We start from the raw sequence: 27,443 nt of genomic DNA on the forward strand, positions 1-27,443 counted from the left end.
TATTTGGGGACTTCAAATTTTCTTTTCTGTACTTGCCAAGATTATAGAGGCAGTGTTACTGTGTGTTTCATGTTTGTAGATAATGAGGGAGGAGTTCGACAAAGAGTCTGACAGAACCAGGAAACCACGCCTATTGATTTCAATAGCGGTAGCCGTCGGGGAACAAACAATTACTGACTCGTACAACATTTCAGAAATTTCATTGTAAGTGCAAGCAAAACCTTCGAAATCATTTACGATTAAATGAATCATTGATACATTATTTTGTCTGTTTGGTGATTTGGTATGATTAGCTATGTTTTTTTTTCCAACATCATTGGACTTCTTATGTGTAATAATTACTCTACATTATCTCTATATGAGCTGCGCCATGAGAAAACTAACATAGTGGCTTTGCGACCAGCATGGATCCTGACCTGATGCGCAGGCTGGTCTGGATCCATGCTGGTCGCAAAGCCACTATGTTGGTTTTCCCATGGCACGGCTCATATGGTCTTGCAGTTTACAAAATATAAAATAATTTGAATATTTGAACATTTACAAAGTATTCTGTAGAGTTTTATTCATTTCTGTTAACATCCTGTTTAAGACAAGATACAGGCGAAGAACGATTCCAAAAGGAGAAAGTATGCCTAGTTTCGGACCAAACTGATTTTGTTATCACTACTTGTGAAGGAGACTCATTTGGCAGGAATTATTGTTCTTGACACTGTCCCGTAACAAAAGAACATGGTGAGGATTAAATGAGAGGTTTGGTCAGTGCACCATTAACCAATTATTGCTCCCAGATGGTGTTTTGTGCCACCGACCGTTCCAAGGCAGTGTCCCTTTGTGTCCTCTGTTTGGTTTGGTCTCGTTTGTCTGCATAATTTGCCTTGTCTTCTGACTATGTATTGTTGTAAAAAAAAATAATCGTGTACATATCCATACATACACAGTTCTATATTTGCGGTTTGTGGGAGCGGAGTTCTTGGAACGCTGGATTTGTATTGTATATCTATCAATGTTTCTATTATGTAGATGTTATTTAAATATGCAATAAAACATAAAACAAGATGTCTACGTTTTTATTTTATTTATTTTAGGCATGTTGACTATATACAAATTATGGCATTTGATTTTCATGGACCTTGGAGTGACGTCACAAGCTTCTCCTCGCCACTCTTCCTCGTGCGTCTAATACAAGATTTAACCAACAACTTAGCCAGGTAAGTTATGTTTAAGTATACTTTTTTATAATTTAAAAAAGCTATCTTAATCGTGTATGTTTTTATTGATGGGTTCTTTGTTGCGTTTTACTGAAATGCCGTAATGCCCTATGCTCTTTTGTATTATTCAGATAGATAGAAATCCAGAAAAGAGTCGAGTTTCCTTAAATAAACATTCTTAACAACATAAAAAGATTAAACTGTCCAAAAAGTATCGACAATATATACACTTTACGTATTATTGAAAAAGCAAATTACAGTCAAACATTTTTTAAAGACCACCTTTGAACAAATACCACATGTCTTTAAAGAGCATGTTTTATTTGCCATTTATACACATTTAGTGTACTTAGAGTATTTCAGCTTGCAAACAAAGACCACAATGATAGATTTTATTGACTGGTTTGACAGTACGCTATTATACTGTTTCCTGTATCGTAGCTGGCAATGATTTGCCCATTTTTATTCTATGTATCATGAATGCATTATCAAACTTCAGGCACGGGCTGTCGATAGGTGGATCTCAGGAGGGGCTCCGCGCAACAAGTTGATCCTTGGTTTGACCGGAACCGCCACGTCATTTACTCTGGCAAACAGAACCGCGACTGATGTAGGATCCCCAGTGAAGGGTACTGGGAAAGCAGGACCGTACCTGGGTCGAGAAGGACATGTGACTTATTATCGGGTACAAATGCAAAATCTCTATAAGATATTTGTTTGTTTCTTTCAAATGAATTTAAACTTAAAAGGCGTTTGTCGACAGTATTTCTGTAACAACGATAGTAATTTTTCGGATCAAATGTTTACCGAAATGATTACAACTTATAGTGTGTTTTCTGCAAGTAACATACCATAAGTTCATGCCATACTTTTGAATTTGTTTTCAATGCATACGTCTATAAAAGTGCTAAGAATGTATTTGATGGAGTGACCTTTAAGGTCATGGTGACGACCGTAGCTAGAACCGATTGCATGGATTGAGCCACTATTTGATATAAACTGATGTTTCACGAACTCAGAATGTTATTAATTTTGTCGCATTGTTTAACGGAACATTTTTCTCTTAGTTCTTTATTTGTAGAATCGAAGTTTATACTAGAAAATTTTACCCTTCGTAAACAGAATGTTTAACAAAATAGCTTGTCAAATCTTTTTTTTTTTCAACTTATTGACTTATTCACAAAATGACTCTGTGTACTGAATACATCGTAGAAAGGAACGGTGCTAATTACGCTATTTTCACTGTGTCTACGATAAAACTATTTTCACTGTGTCCAAAGGTATGCTAGATGATAACACTATTTTCACTGTGTCTAAAGGCATGTGAGATGATAACATTATTTTCACTGTGTCTAAAAGTATGTGAGGTGATAACACTATTTTCACTGTTTCTAAAGGTATGTGAGATGATAAGGAATGGTGCGATACAGTGTTGGGACGATGAACAGAAGATGGCATATGCTTACATGGGAGACCAGTGGGTGGGGTACGGCAACCAAAAAAGTATGAAAGAAAAGGTATGTCGTCAACATCTCACAAAATGCATACTGTCAAACGATGTAGTAGCTAGTGAATTCACATGTGACATAAACCTAAGGCACAGTATCTTAGAATAACGCTGAACGTTTCGAAAGCTAGTACATGTTGTATAAATTAGTGCCTAATGATGCCACTTTGAAATAAATCAAAACATCGACACTGTGGGTTAAACATCCTGGATTTGCATGCATGATAGAGTTGTTTACTTGGTGTCTATATAAATTGCTGATACAAACAGATGTAAGGACCTGAAAGAATTACATCATGCGTGCACATAACAGACGACGGGACTAAACATTAATTATCACCTCTATTAGACCGAATATCAAACAGGAAACTCTCATTTAGGAAATATAAAACAAAGATAAAATTTATTTTGCTAAGAATATCGAAGTAGAGTTTTGCCAGATCTGCTAATACATACAACGTAGAGATATTAGTAGGAAAGAAACAGAAATATATATCGGGCAATGTAATCTCGCACTATTGTCACATTATGGACATTTACCGTATTCTTGTTCATTTAAATTTTGTCAATGTCTAATGTGGGCAACAGCAAAATTTACTGGGTGTAGCTCGTTGTAATGGAGTAAATATGGTTTTTCGTAATTCTTAGAAAGCACAATATGTTATCAGCTTATTTCTGCCTATTTGCTGAACAAGTGAATAGTCATTTTACAATTCCACACAAACCATTTAAAGAATCAATTCCTCTCAAACAATTTAAAGAAAAAATCCACACAAACTATATAAAGAATCAATTCCACACAAATTATTTAAAGAATCAATTCCAAACAAAATATTTAATGAATAAAGAATCAGTTCCACACACGTTATTTAAAGAATCAATTCCACACAAACTATTTAAAGAATCAATACCACACAAATCATTTAAAGACTTAATTCCAAACAAACTATTTTAAGAATAAAGAATCAATTCCACACTAATTATTTAAAGAATCAATTCCACACAAACTATCTAAAGAATCAATTCCACAAAACTATTTAAAGAATAAAGAATCATTTCCACACAAACTATTTAAAGAATCAATTTCACAAAAACTATTTAAAGAATCAATTCCACACAAACTGTTTAAAGAGTCAATTTCACACAAACTATTTAAAGAATCAATTCCATACAAACTATTTAAAGAATCAATTCCACCCAAACTATCTCAAGAATAAATTCCACACAAACTATTTAAAGAAACAATTCAACATAAACTGTTTAAAGAATCAAACTTGTTCTGTGACCATATACCATGTTTCAACTTATCTATAACTTTTACATTGTTAATATCAGTTATAACAACAGGATCATGCAAAAATGTATCTGGAACATACATTATGTTGGTTTTCTTTAACTCCACCAAACGATAGCGTTGTGTAGAATGATACGCAGTGCAAGTGTTGATGTTAACATCTGTTGTACTTTTTACTTTTAACGAAAAGGTCACTTAATTATTTAAGCAGTTTGTACAAATTTAGCCACAATTAAAGGTCCATTACTAAGGGAAAGTGAGTTGGCAATTTTTTTCATAGCCAGTGCATAGACTTCTGCAAGACACTAAATAATGAAGATTGGCAGGTCAAAATTTACAGAAGGTCTTTGGAACTCAAAGAAATGTATGTGTATTATGTTGAAATTTCAATGAATCGACAGAATGACCCCCCAGGTCTTTTTAACTTTCTTCATACTTCATAGAAAAATAATTGTACATATACTGCGATTTATTTCGAATTTCTACATACCAACTTTCATTTTCCAATAAAATGAAATAGTTTCTGTGCTTTTTAAAAGAAATTAAAATGTTCACTTTCCTTAGTATTGGACCTTTAAGTAATAAGACTATATTAATACGAACCAATCTTTAAAAGCAGATAATGCAAACAGACTTGGTTTGAATGAGTTCGTTCGAGACAGGTTGTGAAATATTCAACACCTCTTACTCCCAGAGCACTTGTTCCTGCGGAACTCTTTTTCAAAATACATTCATGATACCAAAAGAAACAACAACAACACTATGTCCAAGTACTTTACGTGGTGAAGGTTAATTAAATATATAAGAAGTTCCTTTGAAGAACTGAACACAAGCAAACCAATAATAGCAGACTTACAGGTACTCTGTGCTTCCGTTTTGATTAGCCGCCGTGATTCTCGTTATTTTTCCTATTTGAAATTCTTTACATTATAGTCACCAAATAACCCACAACTTTCGATTTCAATGCTTCTTTGGAACATCCAAAATTTGCCGAAGATATTAAAAATGACAAAGTAGTTCTCACGCCATTTTTTTCAACCAGCGGAATGGGATTGAATCCAACTTGGCAATGAAAACGACAAAATCCGCGAGGATAGATTAAAAGAGCGAGATTACCAGGGTGCGCTGGCTTTTTCACTGCCAAGCCGGGCTCAATCCACTTCCGTTGGTTGAAAAAAATGGGGTGAGAGCTACCTTTTCATTTTTTTAATATCATCGGCAAATTCTGAATAGAGCTACTAGTATTTCAAAGAATCGTTTAAATCGAAAGCTGTGGGTTATTTGGTGACCATTAATGTAAATAATTTCAAATAGGAAAAATAACGGTCAAATCACAGCGAGTAGTCAACACGGCAGCTTTATGTCCAGCCGCAGAGGACCTGTGTGCAGACTCGGTTTAATTGAGTTTGTACACGAGAAATGATAAAACATCTGACTTGTACAAGTCTGATTAAAGTCGTTTGTAAATGCTGGTAAAGATGACGTTTGTAATAGCAATTGGGATTTCTGACAGGTCAATCCTCAATTTTTACAATATCAGACTAAGTAAGCTATATAGAACTGCAATCCAAATGTATCAAAATTCACCAGTATTTTTCCCAAAGGATTCCATAAAAGCTACTTACATGTACTTCTTTCAATGTCCGAGGTCTTTAAAAGGTTTCAAAGATTGTAGATTCGTCGCCTAGGAGATGAATCTGACTCCCTTCATTTTCTTTTTATTGTCTTAACAAGGCTTGAAGATTATGAAGTAGAAACAGCTGATACTACTATCAAAGATACGTGTGCTAATCTTCCTTGTTTGGTGTATTGGAGTTTTATCAAATGCTCTTGTATTTTAGGTGAAATTTGCATACAGTCGCAATATTGCTGGAGTTATGTTTTGGTCTATGGATCAAGACGATTTTATGGGACACTACTGTAACGCTGGAGAATTTCCACTTCTTACCGCTATCTATAACGCAATAAAAGAACTGACACCGAAAGATAAACACGTGGTTGGTGACGTCATTACGAGCGCTACACATGCCACAACACCGAACGATTCTCTTTTTCAACACCAAACAAATAAAAATAGAATCGTTTCAAATTCAGCATCTGAACTGAAGAAATTCTGCTATTTCACCAACTGGTCGAAAAAACTAGCGTCATTTGATGCCAGATTTGAAATCAGGGACATTAATGTAACTCTGTGTACACATCTTATTTACGCTTTTGCCAACATCGATGGAACAAATATGAAACTAATGCCATCTGAAAATGACGATGACAATGGTCAACTCGTAAATAAGAAAGGAAGATATTTCGATTTTAACAAGCTGAAAATAGAACATCGGAACTTAGAGACACTGTTGTCCATAGGCGGTGCTTGGGCCAGAAATGACGGATTTATACAAGTTCATTCGCCACAAACGATGAAGTTGTTCTCCAAGAATGTCGCGATATATCTGAGGGATCGCGATTTCGACGGTATCGATGTTGGTTGGGAATGGCCAGGTGATATATATCGAAACAAACATTCAACATTGCTCAAGGTATATTATGTGTATGACGTCTAGCATATCTTTTTAACAGTAACAATATTAGTGATATGGGAAAAACAAGAAGCTGTTTTGTTATTGGAGATCGGGTAAACTTTACGTCACGTTAATTTTGATATTGAATAGACACCAAGAATGTTCACATGCTTCAGAATTCGTGACTGTTAACTCGTTTACATGGTTGAGATAACGCTTATTGATATTTACGAACATTTCGAATCCGCGAGTCGCAATTTTCGCGGATAATAACATAAATAAAACCATCGCGAATATTAATTCGCATATCGCTCTGTCCACGAGAATTTGCATACTTATATTCATAAATTCTTACATCTGCGAATGTTTGTCTAAATTTGATATAATTTGTGAATGTAAACATTACACAAAAACATTTATTTTTGTTTAAAATAACAATAGACTTAAACAAAGTTGATTGTTCACCAATGACAATAACCATTATTTTAGGCGACCAATTCTAGTTTTGTTTTAACATCGCATACATGCAAGACAATTAGTTGGTCCAAATGACAATGAAGGTAGTTTATCTGTATTTTTGTGTTTGTAGATAATGAGGGATGAGTCCGACAAAGAGTCTGTAAGAACTAATAAACCACGTCTGTTGATTTCCATCGCTGTCGCCGTCGAGGAACAAACAATCACTGACTCATATAACATCTCAGAAATTTCAAGGTATCAAAGAATCAAAATAACCAACTCTTTCGGCATTATTTTATCTGTTTGATGATTTTGTAAGATAAAAGATATTTCTTTTCTAACATCTGCCGACCTGAAATATTCGCAACATGTTTTGTTTGTATTGTAGACTCCAGAATTGAATCGATTCTTTGCACTTTTTTAGTATTATACATTATCTATTTTAGCTATGTTGACTACATACAAATTCTGGCATTTGATTTTCATGGACCATGGAGTGACGTCACAAGCTTCTCCTCGCCACTTTTTTCCCGTGCATCTAATCCAAGATTCAATCAACAGCTTAGCCAGGTAAAATTTGTTTTGTTTGACCCGGCGCTTGCAAATTTGTATTTTACACTCTGTTCTGTACGGCGCTCCGTTTGGGCCATATTTGTTTCGTTTCTTGGCCCAGTAGATTGGTAAGGGTGATAGTGCGAAAATACGATTCTAAGGCGCGATATAAGAATGCAAAAACATGAAAAAAGCGATGGAAAAGTTCGATATTTATATATTACATGTTCGTATCATGTTATTGCGTGTTTATTTGCCATTTAAACACATTTAGTGTACTTAGAGTATTTCAGCTTGCAAACAAAGACTACAATTGTAGATTTTATCGGCTGGTTTGACAGTACGCTATTTTAATGTTTCCTGTATCGTAGCTGGCAGTGATTTGCCCATTTTTATTCTACGTATTATGAATGCGTTATCAAACTTCAGGCATGGGCTGTCGATAGGTGGATTTCAGGAGGGGCTCCGCGCATCAAGTTGATCCTTGGTTTAACCGGAGCCGCTACGTCATTTACTCTGGCAAACAGAACCGCGACTGATGTAGGATCCCCTGTGAAAGGTGCTGGGAAGGCAGGACCGTTCATGGGTCGTGAAGGACGCGTGACTTATTATCGGGTACGAATACAAAACCTCTATAAGATATATGTTTGTTTCTTTCATATCAGTTTAAACTTTTAAGGCGTTTTTAGACAGTATTTCTGTAACAACGAGCAGTTTTCGGACCAAATGTTTTCGGAAATGATCACCTCTTATAACTTGTTTTCTGCAAGTAACATACCATTTGTTGTTATACATTTGGATGTGTTTTCTACGCAGACAAAACGTTTATAACAGTGCTTAGAATGTTCTCATGGAGTGAATGTTTAGGTCATGGTAGTAGTATAAGAAATGGCGGTACTGGCACACTTTTTTCAATGTTAGCTAGCCACCCTCTTCTAAAAAATCCAAAGCCGGCCAATTCAAAAAACAAAAAAATTTTAATAAATAATTTATTAAAAAATTTTTTAAAATGAAGAAAACATATATTTAAAAATAAAATCCAGAAGGAAAATTTAAGAGATTCTATATTTAAACTCCACACTTAAAATAGTTTAAAATAATTTATAATTGTTTGTTCATTTACTCTTTGATTGTTTACTCTCAGTATTTTATACAATAAATCATACAACGGTACTTTATCTTGTAACATTTTAATGAAAAATAAACAATAATATCCACAGAGTGTACTTGTTTTGTCTTGATATTGTGTGATTTAAATTAAAATACATATAATATAGATGAGTTTACAAAATAAAATATATTGTTTGAAAGAAAGACGATTTACTGATACTATAAATCCTCATTATGTTACAACAAAAAACGGGAGAAAAATGATAATGGCTACTTGTTCGTCTTGTGGAAGAATGAAATCAAAGTTTGTTAAAAGTACTATGACAGCAGGTAATTTAGACATCCATAAAGCAGTGTTACCTTTATTACCTAAAAAAGGGTTAACACTTCCAGGATATAACTATTGTGGACCAGGAAATCCTTTAGATAATGGACCTCCTGTCAACGAACTGGACGCAGTATGTAAGACCCACGACTTTTGCTATGACAGCGGTGTAAAAAAGGGTATATGCGACAAACAAATGCTTTCCAACTTAAATAACACTAAATCAAAAACATTTGGAGAAAAGATTGCAAAACATTTAGTTGTAAAACCTATAATTAAAACGAAATATAAACTTGGTTTTGGACAAAAACGAAAGTCAAAAAACGGGAAAAGGGGGTAGAGTACACCCCCGAAATAACTGTACCAAGCTACCGCTGGAGTGATGAATTAGCAGAAGAATTACATAAGCCAATTAAAAGAAAATTTACAAAACGACGAGTGATTGTCAATGATATTGATGATACTTGGTCTGCCGATTTAGTTGATATGCAAACTTTTTCAAAATATAATAAAGGAGTAAAGTACTTGTTAACCGTTATTGATATATTCAGTAAATATGCTTGGGTTATTCCATTAAAGAATAAAACCGGAGAATCTGTTACTGAAGCATTTGAAAAAATAATTTTAAAAGGTAGAATTCAGGGACGAAAGTCCCCGAAGACTGCAAGGATTCCACAAAATTTATGGGTAGATGAAGGAAAAGAATTTTATAATAAAAAGTTTGAATCATTTTTGAATAAAAATAAGATTAACATGTATCATACATTAAATGAAGGAAAAGCTGTAGTAATCGAAAGATTTAATAGAAGTTTAAAAAGAATAATGTGGAAATATTTTACAGCAAATAATACTTATTTAGATAATTTGCAGGATATGGTTGATAAATATAACAAAACAAAACACTCTAGTATAAAAATGACACCAACCAAAGCCAGTAAAAACTTAAATAAAGGTACTGTTTACTTTAACTTATATGGTAATTTAAAGGTACCAAAGAGTAAAGCAAAATTTAAAATTGGTGATCGTGTTCGCTTAAGCAAACTTAAAAGACATTTTGAAAAAGGATATACACCAAACTGGACAGAGGAGATATTAATAATTCATGGAATTAATAATACAAATCCCAGAACATACACTATAAAAGATTTAAATGATGAAATAATTCAGGGTTCATTTTATGAACAAGAACTTTTACCTACTACACAAGAAGTTTTTAGAATAGAAAAAGTTATCAGACGAGACTATAAGAAAAAACAAGCTTTAGTAAAATGGAAAGGTTACAATGAAAAATTTAATAGTTGGGTTCCGTTTAGTGAATTGGAAGAAATTGAAATTGAAAATATATTATATAAATGAGTAATAAAAATCTAATTTCTAATAATGGAATAGAAACAATAGATCAATTAATTATTCGCTTAACTAAACCAGCTGCTGCTTACAGAAAAAGTTATAAGTTTTGTGGAAGAGTAAATACATAAATTTATGAAAGATTTACAAAAGCAAGATGGTCATACCTTCGGGAAATGATAACACAATCAGCTGATACACGACAGACGAACATAACTTTTAGAATAACAGCTGGTGTAACAAAACCACAACATGTATTTGTTTATTTACAACGACTTGAGAAAAGTAATGCACAAAGACAGAATCCGCATTTATTAGATACATTTAAAGGTAATGCAGCAGATGATGATTGTACATTGGAATCTTGTCGTCTTGAAGTTGGTAATGGTGTTTTTTATCCAGAAACAGAATACACAAGTATATCAAGAATATATGATGATGTAATTAATTATTATTATAAACAAAATAATAAGACTACTGTAAGTCTGCTAAATAGATCAAACTTTAATAATTTATTTGGATTTGTTCATTTTAACTTGGAATATACAAAGGAAGTAACTATAGAAGATCCTAAACACATTACATTAACAGCTAAATTAAATGTTCGGCCGGCAGTACATGTCCGTGTTTATGCAATTGTATTGTATGAAGAAACAGTTGAAATAAATACTATTAGAAATGAACTTGTTATTGTTTAAATAAAATAAAAATAAAATAAAATAAAATTAAAATAAATATAAAGTATATAATGTCATCAAATTATATTGAATATAAGGTTAACCTAACAGATGGGCAAAAGAAAAACTTAGCACAGGCTTATAATAATAAGATTCTATATAATTTTAGATTAAAATATGAACAACTGCATGGAAACTTTCCTTTACTTTTGACAAAGACACAGATTAATCAAATTAAAAAAGCTGCCACAAATAGGAAGGGATTAGAAATAGCAATTTCAAAAAAAAACAAATGTCCAGTCAAGGTCAAAATGGTGGATTTTCAGGAGCCTTAGCTGGTTTGTTAGGAAAAACAATTCTTCCAATGGCAGCAAAAATAGCTCCAAAAATATTAGCCCCTCTAGGTATCGGAGCCCTCTCTGGACTGGCCAGTACCGGTGTTAGTAAATTACTTGGAAATGGTATGATTTCAGTAGCTAATGATAAGAGAAATATAATATCACCATATCTTACACCTAATCAAAGAAATCAACTAGTAGGATCTGGAGTGATTAAATTAACACAAAAACAAAAACAAAATGGTGGGTTCCTGGGTATGTTGGCTGCTAGTCTAGGGATACCTTTGATTACATCTTTGTTAAGTGGGAAAGGATTACAGATTGATTCCCAACGGAGGTCGTACAGACGAATTCCTATAGTAAAAAAAAATAAAATTTATAAACAAACCAATTTCTAACTTTGAAATTGAACAATGGGTTAAAAAATTAAAAATTAAAAATTTTAGGGGTGTATTTAGTAGAAATAATTTACCAAAATCAAAGTTGAATAATGAATGTGGAATTATAAATTTGGACGACTCTGTTGGACCTGGAACACATTGGGTTTGTTACTTAAATACTTTGTACTTTGATCAAACCAGAGGTTTTCGGAAAAGTACTTTGTACTTTGATCCATTTGGACTTCCTCCGCCGAAGGAGGTAATTGAATATATACCCGGAGTTAAGTATAACAACATACAATATCAAGACAAAACAAGTACACTCTGTGGATATTATTGTTTCATTATTTTTCATTAAAATGTTACAAGATAAAGTACCGTTGTATGATTTATTGTATAAAATACTGAGAGTAAACAATCAAAGAGTAAATGAACAAACAATTATAAATTATTATAAAACTATTTTAAGTGTGGAGTTTAAATAAAGAATCTCTTAAATTTTCCTTCTGGATTTTATTTTTGAATATATGTTTTCTTCATTTTAAAAATTTTTTTAATAAATTATTTATTAAAAAATTTTTGTTTTTTGAATTGGCCGGCTTTGGATTTTTTAGAAGAGGGTGGCTAGCTAAAATTGAAAAAAGTGTGCCAGTACCGCCATTTCTTATACTACTCATGGTGATATCTGTAACTAGAACCGATTGAGCCATTACTTTAATACAAAGTGATGTTTCATAAATTCAGAATGTTATTAATTTTGTCGGATGGTTAAACGGAATGTTTTTTCTCTTTGCTGTATTTGTAGAACCGAAGTTTGTATTAGAAAATTGTACCAGTCGTAAGCTGAACGTATAAGGAGGTAGGTTACCTTGTTACCAGGGTAAATTCAGATTAGTTGAACCGCAGCAATTTTTTGTATTTCGTGTAATTTAATGTTTTAACTTCTACAATCGCAATTTCGTTTATCTCTGACCCTTCAAGTAGAATGTTTATACAGGTTTGAAGAACATGACCCTCCAAAGGTATTTTATATAGAAAGAAGAAGGAAAATACGTATATTAAACAGTTTTCAGTGTATTTTGGTTTCATTGTTATCCGTAGAAGTCTGCATAATTAACAATTTTACTAGTATGCGCGTTAGCTTTCTAATATAAGCTTAAAATGTATATGTCGCGAGGCTCGTGTTTCCATGGTAACTCATTTTTCTCATTTTTAAACAACTGTGTATAAAAACAGGTATTAGACGGCTTCAGTGCCATTCTGTTTATTATCAAGATGGAATATTTAGGTAATATTATTAGCAAAATACCAAACACTTTACATGGTACCCTATTTTTCTTTAAGTTTAAAGTAATCATGGCAACAAAGATGTTTAAAATAGCTTATATCTTGCTTTTTATCGTAATTTCTTATAAAAAATATTAGATAAGATTATACTTCTTGTTGATGTAGCTTTAAAAACATTTTATTTTTAATGCAAGTAATATTTTCGTGTTAGTTGCATTTATTTAAACACATTTCACAGCTTACAATACTTACAGCAGTACCCCTCGTCTGACATTTTTTTATGGAAAATCACTCTGCATGCTGCCCTTATTATTATGAATATTGTTGAAATTAAAATAAAAAGCCGAAGCTGTGTTCCTTAAATAGACGAGTGTCAACGCTTTTGAATTTTTCATTTAGATATATAGGTCACGGGCTTCGTTTCCATGGTAACATCAATTTAATTCAGTAAACCACAATTTTCCACTGAAATTAGAACATTTTTAGTGCTTAGTTTTAATATTAACAAACAAATTATCAACGGAAACTGAAAAATAGGTATTACAAATCAAACTGCCCACTTTTTATTTGAAAATGGCCGTATTAAGTAACCTTTCACTCAGCTATATTCCCAACAACTTTGGTTACCATCATCCATTTTCTTACATTCCGCATAACATTTCAATATAACTACATAAAAGAAGCAAAATATTGATTATTATTCAGAGCGAAAGACGAATTAAAGATATTTCAGCAAATAATGGCTGTTTAAAAATAGTTCAAATAAAGAAAATGCACAGAATTACGTACTTTCAAAATAAAAGCTATTAATTTTGCGCAGTAACTGACACGTAACGTCATGACGTCAATGACGTCATTTTAAAGCAACAATGTTTTGAAGCGTTTCTGCGGCAATTTATCCATTATTTCTGCATTATTAAACCATTAAGCATCAGATCGGAGACAGGTTCATGATTTTTTTTCTGAAGAATGGATATACAAACACATTTAGTTTGTCGTAAACGTCGTCGTAAATCGTCACGTTAGCTTCCGATTGGACATGCGCACATACAGATATTAAGGTAACCTACCTCCTTAACAAAATTGCTTGTCAATATTTTTTTCAACTTATCAACATATTTACAAAATGACTGTGTACTGTATACATCGTAGAAAGGAACGGTGCAATTTACACTATTTTCACTGTGTCTACATGTATTTAAGATGATAAAACTATCTTACTGTGTCTAAAGGTATGCTAGATGATAACGCTATTTTCACTCTGTCTAAAGGTGTGTGCGACGATAACACTATTTTCATTGTGTCTAAAGGTATGCTAGATGATAACACTATTTTCACTGTGTCTAAAGGTATGTGAGATGATAACACTATTTTAACTGTGTCTAAAGGTATGTGAGATGATAAGGAACGGTGCGATACAGCGATGGGACGATGAACAGAAGATGGCATATGCTTACATGGAAGACCAGTGGGTGGGGTATGGCAACCCAAAAAGTATGAAAGAAAAGGTATTTCGTCAACATTTCACCTAATTCTTATACTGTCAAACGTTGTAATAGCTAGTGAATTCACGTGTGACATAAAACCTAAGGCACAGTATCTTAGAATAGCGCTGAACGTTTAGAAAGCTAGTACATGTTGCATAAAATAGTGCCTAATGATGTCACTTTGAAATAAATCAAAACATCGACAGTGTGTGTTAAATATCCTGGATTTGCATGCATGATTGAGTTGTTTACTTGATAATTGTGCCCGTGTGTCTATATAAGCCTCTGATACAAACAGATGTAAGGAACTGAAAGAATAACATCATTCGTGCACATAACAGAAGACGGGAGTAAACATTAAATATCACCTCTATTAGATCGAATATCAAACAGGAACCTCTCATTGATGAAATATAAAACAAAAATAAAATTTGTTTTTTTCTAAGAATATCGAAGTAGAGTTTTGCCAGATATGCTAATACATAGGGGTATTAGTATGAAAGAAACAGAATTATACATCGGGCAATGCAATCTCGCTCTATTGTTGCAATATGGACATTTACCGTATTCTTGTTCATCTAAATTTTTGTATCTCTCAATTTCAAGTCTAATGTGGTCAACAGCAAAATTTACTAGTGCTGCTCGTTGTAATGGAGTAAATATGGTTTTTCGTAATACTTAGAAAGCACAATATGTTATCAGCTCATTTCTGCCTATTTGCTGAACAAACAAGTGATTAGTCATTTTACAATTCCACACAAATCCTTTAAAGAATCAATTCCTCACAAACAATTTAAAGAATAATTCCACACAAACTATTTAAAGAATCAATTCCATGAAAACTATCTAAAGAATCAATTCCACACAAATTATTTAAAGAATAAATTCCAAACAAAATATTTAATGAATAAAGAATCGATTCCACACACATTATTTAAAAAATCAATTCCACACAATCTATTTAAAGAATCAATATCATACAAATCATTTAAAGACTTAATTCCAAAAAAACTATTTTAAGAATAAAGTATAAATTTCACACTAATTATTAAAGATTCAATTCCACACAAACTATCTAAAGAATCAATTCCACAAAAGCTATTTAATGAATCAATTCCACACAAACTATCTAAAGAATCAATTCCAAACAAATGATTTAAAGAATCAATTCACCACTAACAATCAAAAGAATTTATTCCTCAAAACTATTTAAAGAATAAAGTATCAATTCCACACAATCTATTTAAAGAATCAATTCCACAAAAACTGTCTGAAAAATCAATTCCACACAAATTATTTAAAGAATCAATTCCACACAAAATGTTTAAAGAATCATTTCCACACAAACTAATTAAAGAATCAATTCTATACAAAGTATTGAAAGAATTAATTCCACACAAACTATCTAATGAATTACTTCCACACAAACTATCTAAAGAATCAATTCAACACAAAATGTTTAAGAATCAAACTAATTCTGAGACCATATACCCTGTTTCAACTTATCTATAACATTTACATGGTTAATATCAGTTATAACAACAGGAGTATGCAAAAATGTATCTGGAACATATAGTACAAAATAAAAATCAACATTATGTTGGTTTTCTTTAACTCCTCCAAAAGATAGCGTGGTGTAGAATGATACACAGTGATAGTGTTGGTGCTAAAATCTGTTGTACTTTTTATTTTTAAGGAAACATTCACTTAACTATTTTTAAAATTTAGCCATAATATAGCAATAAGACTATATTAATACGAATCAATCTTTGAAAGCAGATAATGCAGCCTGACTTGGTTTAAGTGAGTTTGTTCGAGACAGGTTGTGAAATAGCACTGGTTTTTGCGAAACTCATTTTCAAAATACATTCATGATCCCAAAAGAAGTAACAACAACACTATGTCCAAGTACTTTGCGTGGTGAAGGTTAGTTACTTTGGAAGAATTGAACACAAGCAAACCTATAATAGCAGACTCACAAGTACTCTAGCTGTGACTGGACATTTAGCTGCCGTTTTGATTAGCCGCCGTGATTCTCGTTATTTTTCCTATTTGAAATTCTTTACATATATAGTCACCAAATAACCCACAACTTTCGATTTCAATGCGTCTTTGAAACATCCAGAATTTGCCGAAGATATTAAAAATGATGACAAGGTAGTCCTCACGCCATTTTTTTTCAACCAGCGGAAGTGGATTGAATCCAGCTTGACAATGACAACGTCAAAATCCGCGAGGATAGATTCAAAGAGCGAGATATCCAGGGGTTATTTGATGACAGCTAATGTAAAGAATTTCAAATTAACGGTTGAAATAACGGTCTAATCACGGCGGGTAGTCAACACGACAGCTTTATGTCCAGCCGCAGGGGACCTGTGAGCAGACTCGGTTTAATTGAGTTTGTACACGGGAGATGATAAAACATCTGACTTTTTACATATAATTTGTACAAGTCTGATTAAAGACGTCGTTTGACAATGCTGGTAAAGATAGCGTTTGTAACAGCAAATGAGAAATCTGACACGTTAAACCTCCATTTTTACAATATCAGACTAAGTAACCTATATAAAAAAGAACTGAAACTCATGTGTATGAAACTCATCAGTATTTTTCCAAATGATTCCATGAAAGCTTCGTACATGTACTTCTTTCAATGTCCGAGGTCTTTAAAAGGTTTCAAAGATTGCAGATTCGTCGCCTAGGAGATGAATCCGACTCCCTTCATTTCCTTTATATTGTCTTAACAAGGCCTAAAGATTATGACTTAGAAACTGCTGATACTACTATCATAGATACGTGTGCTAATCTTTCTGGTTTGGTATATTGAAGTTTTATCAAATGCTCTTGTATTTTAGGTGAAATTTGCATACAGTCGCAATATTGCTGGAGTTATGTTTTGGTCTATGGATCAAGACGATTTTACGGGACACTACTGCAACGCTGGAAAATTTCCACTTCTTACCGCTATCTATAACGCAGTAAAAGAACTGACACTGAAAGACAATCACGTTGTTGGTGACGTCAGTACGAGCACTACACATGCCACAACACCGAACGATTCTCCTTTTCATCACCAAACAAATAAAAATGGAATCGTTTCAAATTCAGCATGTGAACTGAAGAACTTCTGCTATTTCACCAACTGGTCGAACAAACTAGCGTCATTTGATGCCAGATTTGAAATCAGGGACATTTTTTGTTACTCTGTGTACACACCTTATTTACGCTTTTGCCAACATCGATGGAACCAATATGAAACTTATACCATCTGAAAATGACGATGACAACGGTCAACTCGTAAATACGAAAGGAAGATATTTCGATTTTAACTGAAAATAGAACATCGGAACTTAGTGACACTGTTGTCTATAGGCGGTGCTTCGGCCAGACATGGCGGATTTATACAAGTCGTTAATTCGCCACAAACGATGAAGTTGTTCTCCAGGAATGTCGCGATATATCTGAGGGATCGCGATTTCGACGGTATCGATGTTGATTGGGAATGGCCAAACGATATATATCGAAACAAATATTCAACATTGCTAAAGGTATATTATGTGTATGTGGTCTAGCATATCTTTTTAACAATAACAATACTAGTGATACGGGAAAAAATCTAAAAGATGTTTTATTATTGGAGATCGGGTAATCTTTACGTCACGTTAATTTTGATATTAGATAGACACCAGGAATGTTCATATGCTTCAGAACTAGTGACTGTTAACTACATGTGTAGTTGAAATGGTTCAGATAACGCTGATTGATATTTACGAATATTTCGAATCCACTAGTCGCAATTGTCGCAGATAATAACAAAAATAAAAACATCGCGAATATTAATTCGCATATCGCTCTGTCCTCGAGAATTTGCGAAAATGAAGAAAGTCGCTAATATAAATACGCGCATCAAACGTAAAAGTGAATATCAGCGAAAATAAAAGCATCTCGCGTATCGCTCTGTCCGTGAATATTAGCGAAAATTAAAGTAATGAAAACTAATTTCACTAATGGAATTACAGTACACGTATCGCTCTGTCCGTGGGTATTAGCGAAAGTAAATCTTTCACTAACAGAAATACAGTACACGTATCGCTCTGTTAGCGAATATCCTCGAAAATAAAACCATCGCGATTATTATTACACATATCGATTGTTCGCGAACGAAGGAATATATTTTGATTTTACTAATTTAAAGATAGAACATCCGCACTAACTGACGCTATTGTCTGTGCAAGGTGACTCAGCCAGTCTAAGCGGATTTATTCAAATCGTTTACTTACCAGAAACGATGAAAACATTCTCCAGGAATGTCGCGATATAGCTGAGGGATCGCGATTTCGACGGCATCGAAATTGACTGGGAATGGGCAGACGATATATATCGCAACAGATATTCAGCATTGCTGAAGATATTGTCTACGTTTGTGCGGTGGGATGGGCGAGCCTTTGAGGGTTATATGTTTTGGTTTTGTCTCTCTATTATTAGTATTATCATTATTACACCAGATTCATTTGTTCGTCCGTACGTAAGAGAAAATTTGTGTCACGAATAGACAATGGCAAATCTATATCCTCACCGCAAAGTGGTGGCAAAATAAACCAAACTTTATCACCGTTATTAGCAAGATTTTCCTACCGCTCATAACATGATTAAATTATGTCGAAATGAGCCCCATACAATATCTGTTGTTCTAGAATTCGCCTTTATTCGCAAATGTCTGGTAGCCCTGTTCAAACGATGAGGTCTAAACAATGATCACACATTTCAAGTTTCCGGTAGTGTCGTAAGTGTACCCATGTTTATATAGTAGCATCAATTCATATAGGTCTGCAGTATTCATGTTATGACAAGATGCATACGTATAATGCTAGCTAATAACGCCATCCTCGCGAAATGTCATTGAAATGTGCGCGAGACATTTTAGTTGCGATAATAGTCTCGTTACTCATCAAAGGTAGAATCATTTGCCGTCAGCCGGCTGAAGGTTAAAGAACCATTACATACTTATATTCACAAACTATTACATCTGCGAATGTTTGTCTGAATTTGACATAATTTTTTAATGTAAACAGTACACAAAAGCATTTATATTTGTTTAAAGTAACAATAGACTTCAACAAATTTGATTCTTCACCAATAACAATAACCATTAGTTTAGGCAACATATTCTAGTTTTGTTTTAACATCGCATATATGCAAGACAATTTGTCGTGGACCTAAACAATGGAAGTAGTGCATCAGTATGTTTGTGTTTGCAGATAATGAGGGATGAGTTCGACAAAGAATCTGTAAGAACTAATAAACCACGTCTGTTGATTTCCATCGCCGTCGGCGTCGGGGAACAAATAATAACTGACTCATATAACATTTCAGAAATTTCAAGGTAAGAGTGATAAAAGAATCGAAATCACAAATTATTTCTACATCATTTCGTCTGTTTGATGCTTTTATAAGACAAAACATGTTTTTTTTCAACATCTGTCAACCTGAAATATTCGCAACGCGGTATGCCACATAAGTGACATCATTTTTTTGTATTGTAGATTCCAGAAATCAATCGATTATTTGCACTTTTGTAGTTTATATATTATCTATTTTAGGTATGTTGACTACATACAAATTATGGCATATGATTTTTATGGACCATGGAGTGACATCACAAGCTTCTCCTCACCACTCTTTTCCCGTGCATCTAATCCAAGATTCAATCAACAGCGTAGCCAGGTAAGATTTGTTTTGTTTGACCCGGCGCTTGCAAGTTTTGTATTTCAAACTCTGTTCTGTACGACGCTCCGTTTAGGCCGTATTTGTTTCGTTTCTTGGCCTGTAGATTGGTGAGGGGGATAGCGCGAAAATACGCAAACACACACGCACATAAAGGTTCGATCTTAATATCGCATGTTCGCATCATGTTATTGTGTGTTCGCATTATCAAACTTCAGGCGTTTACAGTTTTAGCCAGTATTTTGTTTGTATTTTATGGCGTAAGTTTTGTATTCTTATGGCGGGTTTAAATACAGTTATTTCTTGAGCATCTATTAGATAGAAAGGAAGCCAGAAAAAAGAACGTCTATATTCCCATATGCATTTGAAGTGAGAAAAGCATTGAATTTTTACAGACAACAGATCAAGCCGCCTATAAGTTTTCGACAATATGCAATTCCAATGAATACAACCTAAGTTTTAACAAAAGCAATGTAAGTTATAATGGAAACAGTGAAATACGCTACTGTATATGCTGATATAATTCCCGGGTTAAACTATTTGCGCATTGCCGATTCCATAAGTTTCGCTAGTGAAAATGTTCGCGAATCGCCTAAAATTAAAGTTTCAAAGCTGACTGTTTATTTTTATTTGACTATAATAATATGCCTTGATGAACTTTTTAATTCCCGCTCCTGGTATTTTCGTGAAATTCGCGAAATTTTCCACATTGTGAAGCGTTAAACATATACGGTCTATGTAACGCCAGTAAATATGTAATTAGATGCTTCTTTATAGAAATGAATGATCAAACTTCAGGCATGGGCTGTTGATAGGTGGATATCAGGAGGGGCTCCACGCAACAAGTTGATTCTAGGTTTGACCGGGACTGCCACAACATTTACTCTTGCAAACAGAACTGCAACTGGTGTAGGATCCCCAGTGCTGGGTCCAGGCAGAGCTGGACCGTACCTGGTCCGTCGTGGACACGCACCTTATTATCGGGTATAGTTATGTTATTACAATAAAGTATGTACTACTTTGTATCAAACAACATCGTGAACTGTCGACAGGTGGATATTAAAAGGAGCTTCTAGCAACAAGTTGAACCGCAACGTCATTTACTCGCTCGGAAAAAAGAACAATGACTAATGTAAGATCCCCTGTGATGAGTCCTGGTAAAGCAGGACTGTACCTGGGCCGTTTTGGACACGAGACTTATTTTCAGGTTTATAATTATACACTATATTACTATAAGATACTTGTGTGTGTGTTTGTTTGATATGATATCTTTAATCTTTTTTGACAATATTTTTATGTTAAGATGATGACCACTATTAATAAAATCTACAAAAAGATTCTTTAGAAGCATGGAACGTAAACAAGCAAACTAATAGTAGACTCCGTTCATTGTATAAAGCTTTCAACACCTCTCACACCTTCTAGCACCAGCTTAAGCGGAACTCTATTAAATATATATAAATGATTTGAATAGACGCCATGATCCTATAGGAACAGAAAGTATAACAATTCTGAGTACTACTACGGGGAGACTTACTACAGCAGCCCTACGACACTTAAGTACTGCTGTTGTAAGAGCTGATATTATTTATGAGAAGATAATTTGATTTGGAAGCACAGAAAGTGACCGAACAAAACAAAAGCAGAACTGGACGTGCAGGCTGATCTTGGTCGGCAAAACAATTTGCCACCAGCAGGCTACAGGTTAAGGCCATGATGTCGTCTGTGATTTGAACCAATTTAGCCATTTTATTTTCATATAAACTGATATTTTAAAAACTGGAATACTTCAGAATATTAGTAATTTTGTCGTATTGTTTAACAGAATTTTTTTTTGTTTGGTATTTTTGTTGGTTCGAAGTTTTTATTGGAAACGTTTACTCTTCGTTAACAAAACTTTTAACGATATTGCTTGTTAAATCTGTTTTTTTAACATGCTGATTGAAATGGAACATGACTTCTGTCTTACAAAATAAATATGTATTGTATATGTCGTAGGTATGTGAGATGATAAGTCACGGTGCAAAACATCACTGGGATGATGAACAGAAGATGGCATATGCCTACATGGAAGACCAGTGGGTTGGGTACGGTAACCAGAAAAGTATGAAAGAAAAGGTATGTACCATATTTTAGGCTCGTAAATTAGCTTTGGTGCATAATTTCAAAGAATTGTAAAACTCACTCAAGTTATACTTACAGTTTTTAGCTTTTTAAACAAAAAAAAAACCCCGTAGTTTAGCAGTTATGTACTTTACGATCAGCATAGACTGGTACTAATTACATTGCCTTTTTTTTAAAAAACTTTTTAGAAACACTTTTTCAAAATTTTTACTTTTTCCCTTTGATTTCTCAGCTAATTCCCACATAGCTCTGATTATCTATTTTTTTAAGAAGAAAGAGGTATAATTATACAAAATTTGAATGCTCTAATGAGTTATCTCCTTGAAACAAAACATAGGGTCTGATTATTGACTAGGATAGGCCCAAAGCGCAATGACCTGGTTTAGCCATACATGAGTTACTATTGCATAGACGGACCAAAATATAAAAACAAAATTTCCACCGGCGAACATCGGAATTTGCCAAGCCATATCACAATGCATGTATAGGTTAATACATTCCAACACGGGAAAATCGCATAACTTCATAATGGACAATATTAACAAACTTCAGCACTATAGTAACACCTGTGTTTACTTAGATCATATGACACATCAAATATAAAAACCAACACTAGAGTGATTTTTTGATAGACGACATACATACGTCCACTGGAATGCTACAGTTCGTAGGGTCACAAAATCCTCAATTAGGTGCATAACGTCCATTGTACCTTTCAAGTAATATATTTGATCCACATTTTCATACCTAGGAACATAAACAATTACTTCATATAGTCAGGAAGGTTTATAGTTATTCCAGACACATAGAATTAACAAATGTTAGTGTATCAACAGTTTACGATTTAGGTCTAAAATAGTAGTCACAATATTAATGTGTACTACCACTAACTGGCTATTTTATCAACAATCAGCTGTTACTGCATGACTTATTTACTTATGAATGTAGTTCTATATGTACACTTAGTTAGTTAAGTTAAATACATTTGATGAGGATTTTAAGCATTTGAAGTAAAAATCGAATTCGAAAGATAACATATTTTAGTGAAAGATGGCAATATTTTAACTGATAAGGCAATAAAGTTATTAAAGCAATGTGTACCAACTGAGGTATCGGAAGTTACATACTTAATATGACATAAGAATATCTATCAAATCTATAAGCAAAATCATTGAAAAATGTACGTACTATTTAGTTCAACGGCCTGACAATGTTTGTTAAGGAGGCTATTCAAATGGCAGAGGAAAACTTGCATACCTTAATTTAAATAATATTTCCAATATTAAACTAAGTAACCTGTGCAAATTGCCCAAACAAAAAAATCAAGTAACAAATGGTATCAAAATCGTGAATAAATGGTGAACAAATCGGGATTTGCCGATTTATTAACACCATTTGTTTACGATTCATTTAATGAATCGGAAGCAAATCGGGGTTTGCAGAGAAAGTCCCTTCCCAATTCATTGCAAATAACTGATTTGTTTACCATTCATTAGAAACAGATATTTTGTGCAGTACCATTTATTACCGATTCATTAAAAAGTAAAGTTGTGACTTTTTGGGCGGGAAACATGAGTATATTGTCAGCCATCTTTAATGCATTTTGGCGGGATAACTTAAATACACAGAGACACCACATCCTCTAAAATACTGGAATTTTAACTGTTATGGAGTAAGTGCAAATGTTTGATTGTCTAATATAGTTGTAAAAGGACATGCTTAAGTGCAGTCATTAACTCTTTACACTATATTTGAAGCTGTAAAGTTTTTAGGAAATAATTACAAGATTGTCATATGTTTTCATGACAACTTTAAAGAAATTTTATAAATTAGATCTGATGCATATTAATATATATCATATTTTTGAATTTTGCAATTGCTATACTGTAAATAAAATTAATATATTTCATGTTGTTCTCTCCTTACTAGAACATTTAGTTTGCCATTTTTATAGTTAATGCTACCCTTTCTAGAGAATTACAATTCGTCCTCAAACTTTTTGTACCCATGCTTTCGTCACTTAGAAATAATGCTGAGTTATCATTAATACGATTCATTAGCACGATTTATTACCGATTTATTAGTGCCACTGATTTCCAAATTCCTTTCATTTCAACTTCAGCATACCCGATTTGTTATCGATTCATTATTTAGCAAAACAATTTAAAGTCCTGATTTGTTACCGATTTATTAAACGATTTGTTTACGATTTATTACCGATTCATTCGCTCATTTGCATACCATTTGAATCGTGATCAAATCGTGAACAAATCACCCGATTTGTTTACCATTTATTACACCGATTCATTCCAATCTTTTTTTTTTGTTTGGGTGGAGGTGGTGCACATAATATTAGGTTTCGAAAGATTCATCTAGAATTTTCAAAAGATACTTTTGAGACTTTTTACTACTTGTAAGGCCAACAACAGGTTTCAGGTTCTGTTAACTCTTATCATACTGGTCACGATTAATTTCGCCTTTGCGACCAGTGTAGCTCTTGATCAGCCTGCATATCCGCCATTTAGTCAGTATCTTTTCGGTAAGCGCTCCTTTTAATATTAAATGGTACTTTTCAAATTGAAAGAGGGACAAGGGCATTATAGAAGTTTAGCAGGGTAATGGTTAGGTTAATTGGCAGGAAGATGAAGTAAACAGGCAACCAGATGGAAGTTGAATTCGATTCCAACGATCATCATTTAATATGCATAAACAATTATTTCGCAAACATTAAATACGATTGCATGGCAATATAATGTTAAAGTTTCAATACAATACTATTCGTTTTAAAGCTTTTGCTGTTTTGTATTGTATTTGTACTTAAGGTGAGGTTTGCCTACAATCATGTTATCGCCGGCGTCATGTTTTGGTCTATGGATCAAGACGATTTTCTGGGACATTACTGCAACACTGGAAAATTTCCTCTTCTAACCGCTATTTACAATGCAATAGAAGAACTAACGCCAAAAGATAATCACGTGGTTGGTGACGTCAGCACAAGCACTATGCAATACAGACCATCGAAAGATGTTCCTTATGGCATAGTTATCGGATAATGAACAATAAACATGATTTTACTTAAATTTAACTTTTAATTAAATTTCCAAAGATCTTGAACAAGGATACGTTTTATCTGAGGCATGCTTATAAACGAACCTTCAATATCCGCTCTGTCAATCTCGTATTCAGTACGTTAACGAATATGTAACGTTTTATGTAGTTTTTAAAAGAAATAAAAAACGTAAATATATAATATTCTTCAAGATGTTTCTGAAACAAAATCAGAAAGCGCTTATTAGCTCACCTGAGCACGAAGTGCTCAATGGCGAGCTTTGCGGTCAGTGATTGTCCGGCGTTCGTCGTCGTCCGTCGTACGTCGTCCGTCAACACCTCCCAGCCTTAACCACCAGTCCAATTTTGATTAAACTTCACAGGAATGTTCATTGCATGATCCTCATTGAAAATTAATCAAAGAAATGAATTCCATACAGAACTCTGGTTACCATGGCAACCGAAAGGAAAAAATTTATAAATCTTCTTTTCCAAAACCACAGTAGCTAGGGCTTTGATATTTGATATTTGGCATCATCTGATGGTCCTTTACCAAGATTATTCAAATTATCCCCCCTAGGGTCAAATATGGCCCCACCCAATGGGGTCACATGGTTTACATAGATTTATATAGGGAAAAACTTTGAAAATCTTCTTGTCCAAAACCACTGGGCCTAGGGCTTTGATATTCGATATGTAACATCATCTAGTGGTCCTCTACCAAGATTGTTCAAATTATCACCAAGGGTCAAATATGGCCCTGCCTCAGGGGTCACGTTGTTTATATCGACTTATATAGGAAAATAAATTTGAAAATCTTCTTGTCAAAAACCACAGGGCATAGGGCTTTGATATTTGATATGTGACATCATCTAGTGGTCCTCTACAAAGATTATTCGAATTATGCTTCTGGGGTGAAAAGAGGCCCCGCTCCGGGGGGTCTCAAGTTTTACATAGACTTGTATAGGAAAAAAACTTTTAAAATGTTCTTGTCTGAAACCACAAAGGTTGGCCTTTGATATTTGGTACGTAGCATTGCCTGTGGTCCTCTACCAAGATTGTTCAAATTATTACCCTGGGGTAAAAAGAGGCTCCGCCCCTTTAGTCCAAATTTTATATAGACTTATATAGAAAAAAAAACACTTCTTTTCTGAAACCACAAGACTTAGGCCTTTGATACTTGGTATGTAGCATTGCCATATGGTTCTCTACTAAGTTTGTTCAAATAATGTCCCTGGGGGTGGTAAGAGGCCTCGCCCCGGGGGTACCAAGTTTTACATAGACTTATATAGGAAAAAACGTTAAAAACTCTTTTGTTCTGAAACTCCAAGGCCAAGATTATTCAAATTATGCCCCTAAGGTGAAAAGAGGCCCAACCAAGGGGTCCTAAGTTTTACATAGACTTATAAAGGAACAAACTTTAAAAATCTTCTTGCCTGAAACTGCAAGGCCTAGGCTTTTGATATTTGGTATATTGCATTGCCTAATGGTCCTCTTCTATAATTGTTCAAATTATGCCCCTAGGGTGAAAAGAGGCCCTGCTTCAGGGGCCCCACGTTTTCCATAGACTTATATAAGAAAGAATTTAAAAATCTTCTTGTCTGATAGTTCAAGGCTTAAGTCTTTGATATTTGGTATGTAGCATTGCCTAGTGGTTCTCTATCTAAACTGTTCAAATTATGCCCCTAGGGTGAAAAGAGGTCCCGCCCCGGGGGTTACTTGTATATGAGTTATATAAGGAAAAAATACTTCAAAAATTATCTGATCATATTTCCTTGACAGTTTAATTATAATTACCTGATGACCCCAAGTAGTTAGGGGTCTCTTGACTATGAACTTGACCTACTGACCTACTTTCTTGTTTTTAAGATACAGCCTTGAAATTTGGATGACATGTACAGTTTTGCACACCAATCATAACAGCATAGAAATTTGGACCACGCCAGTAACTTTCAATAAAGATTTCAATACTCATCTTAATATTCTTATCATGACCTACTGACCTACTTTCTTGTTTTTGAAGCTACAACAAAGAGATTTGTATAATTTTTCAACAGTTT

At 33.8% G+C, this 27,443-nt stretch overlaps 2 protein-coding genes across 2 annotated transcripts; both read left to right on the top strand.

The window, feature by feature from the left end:
• The first annotated feature begins 1,677 nt into the window (after positions 1 to 1,677).
• On the top strand, positions 1,678 to 14,532 carry LOC128549957 (acidic mammalian chitinase-like). The gene is made up of 6 exons (XM_053527753.1): positions 1,678 to 1,878; positions 2,606 to 2,725; positions 5,851 to 6,543; positions 7,115 to 7,285; positions 7,966 to 8,151; positions 14,389 to 14,532. The coding sequence occupies exons 1-6, from the start codon at positions 1,678 to 1,680 to the stop codon at positions 14,530 to 14,532; spliced, it is 1,515 nt and encodes a 504-aa protein (XP_053383728.1).
• Positions 7,429 to 25,525, top strand: LOC123535819 (acidic mammalian chitinase-like). Its single transcript, XM_053527598.1, has 9 exons — positions 7,429 to 7,554; positions 7,966 to 8,151; positions 14,389 to 14,508; positions 17,343 to 18,035; positions 19,746 to 19,870; positions 20,088 to 20,211; positions 21,010 to 21,195; positions 22,210 to 22,329; positions 25,158 to 25,525. The coding sequence occupies exons 4-9, from the start codon at positions 17,916 to 17,918 to the stop codon at positions 25,386 to 25,388; spliced, it is 906 nt and encodes a 301-aa protein (XP_053383573.1). The 5' UTR covers positions 7,429 to 7,554; positions 7,966 to 8,151; positions 14,389 to 14,508; positions 17,343 to 17,915; the 3' UTR covers positions 25,389 to 25,525.
• Positions 25,526 to 27,443: the final 1,918 nt, after the last annotated feature.

Source organism: Mercenaria mercenaria, chromosome 17, assembly GCF_021730395.1.
Source record: "Mercenaria mercenaria strain notata chromosome 17, MADL_Memer_1, whole genome shotgun sequence".
Classification (NCBI taxonomy): domain Eukaryota; kingdom Metazoa; phylum Mollusca; class Bivalvia; order Venerida; family Veneridae; genus Mercenaria; species Mercenaria mercenaria.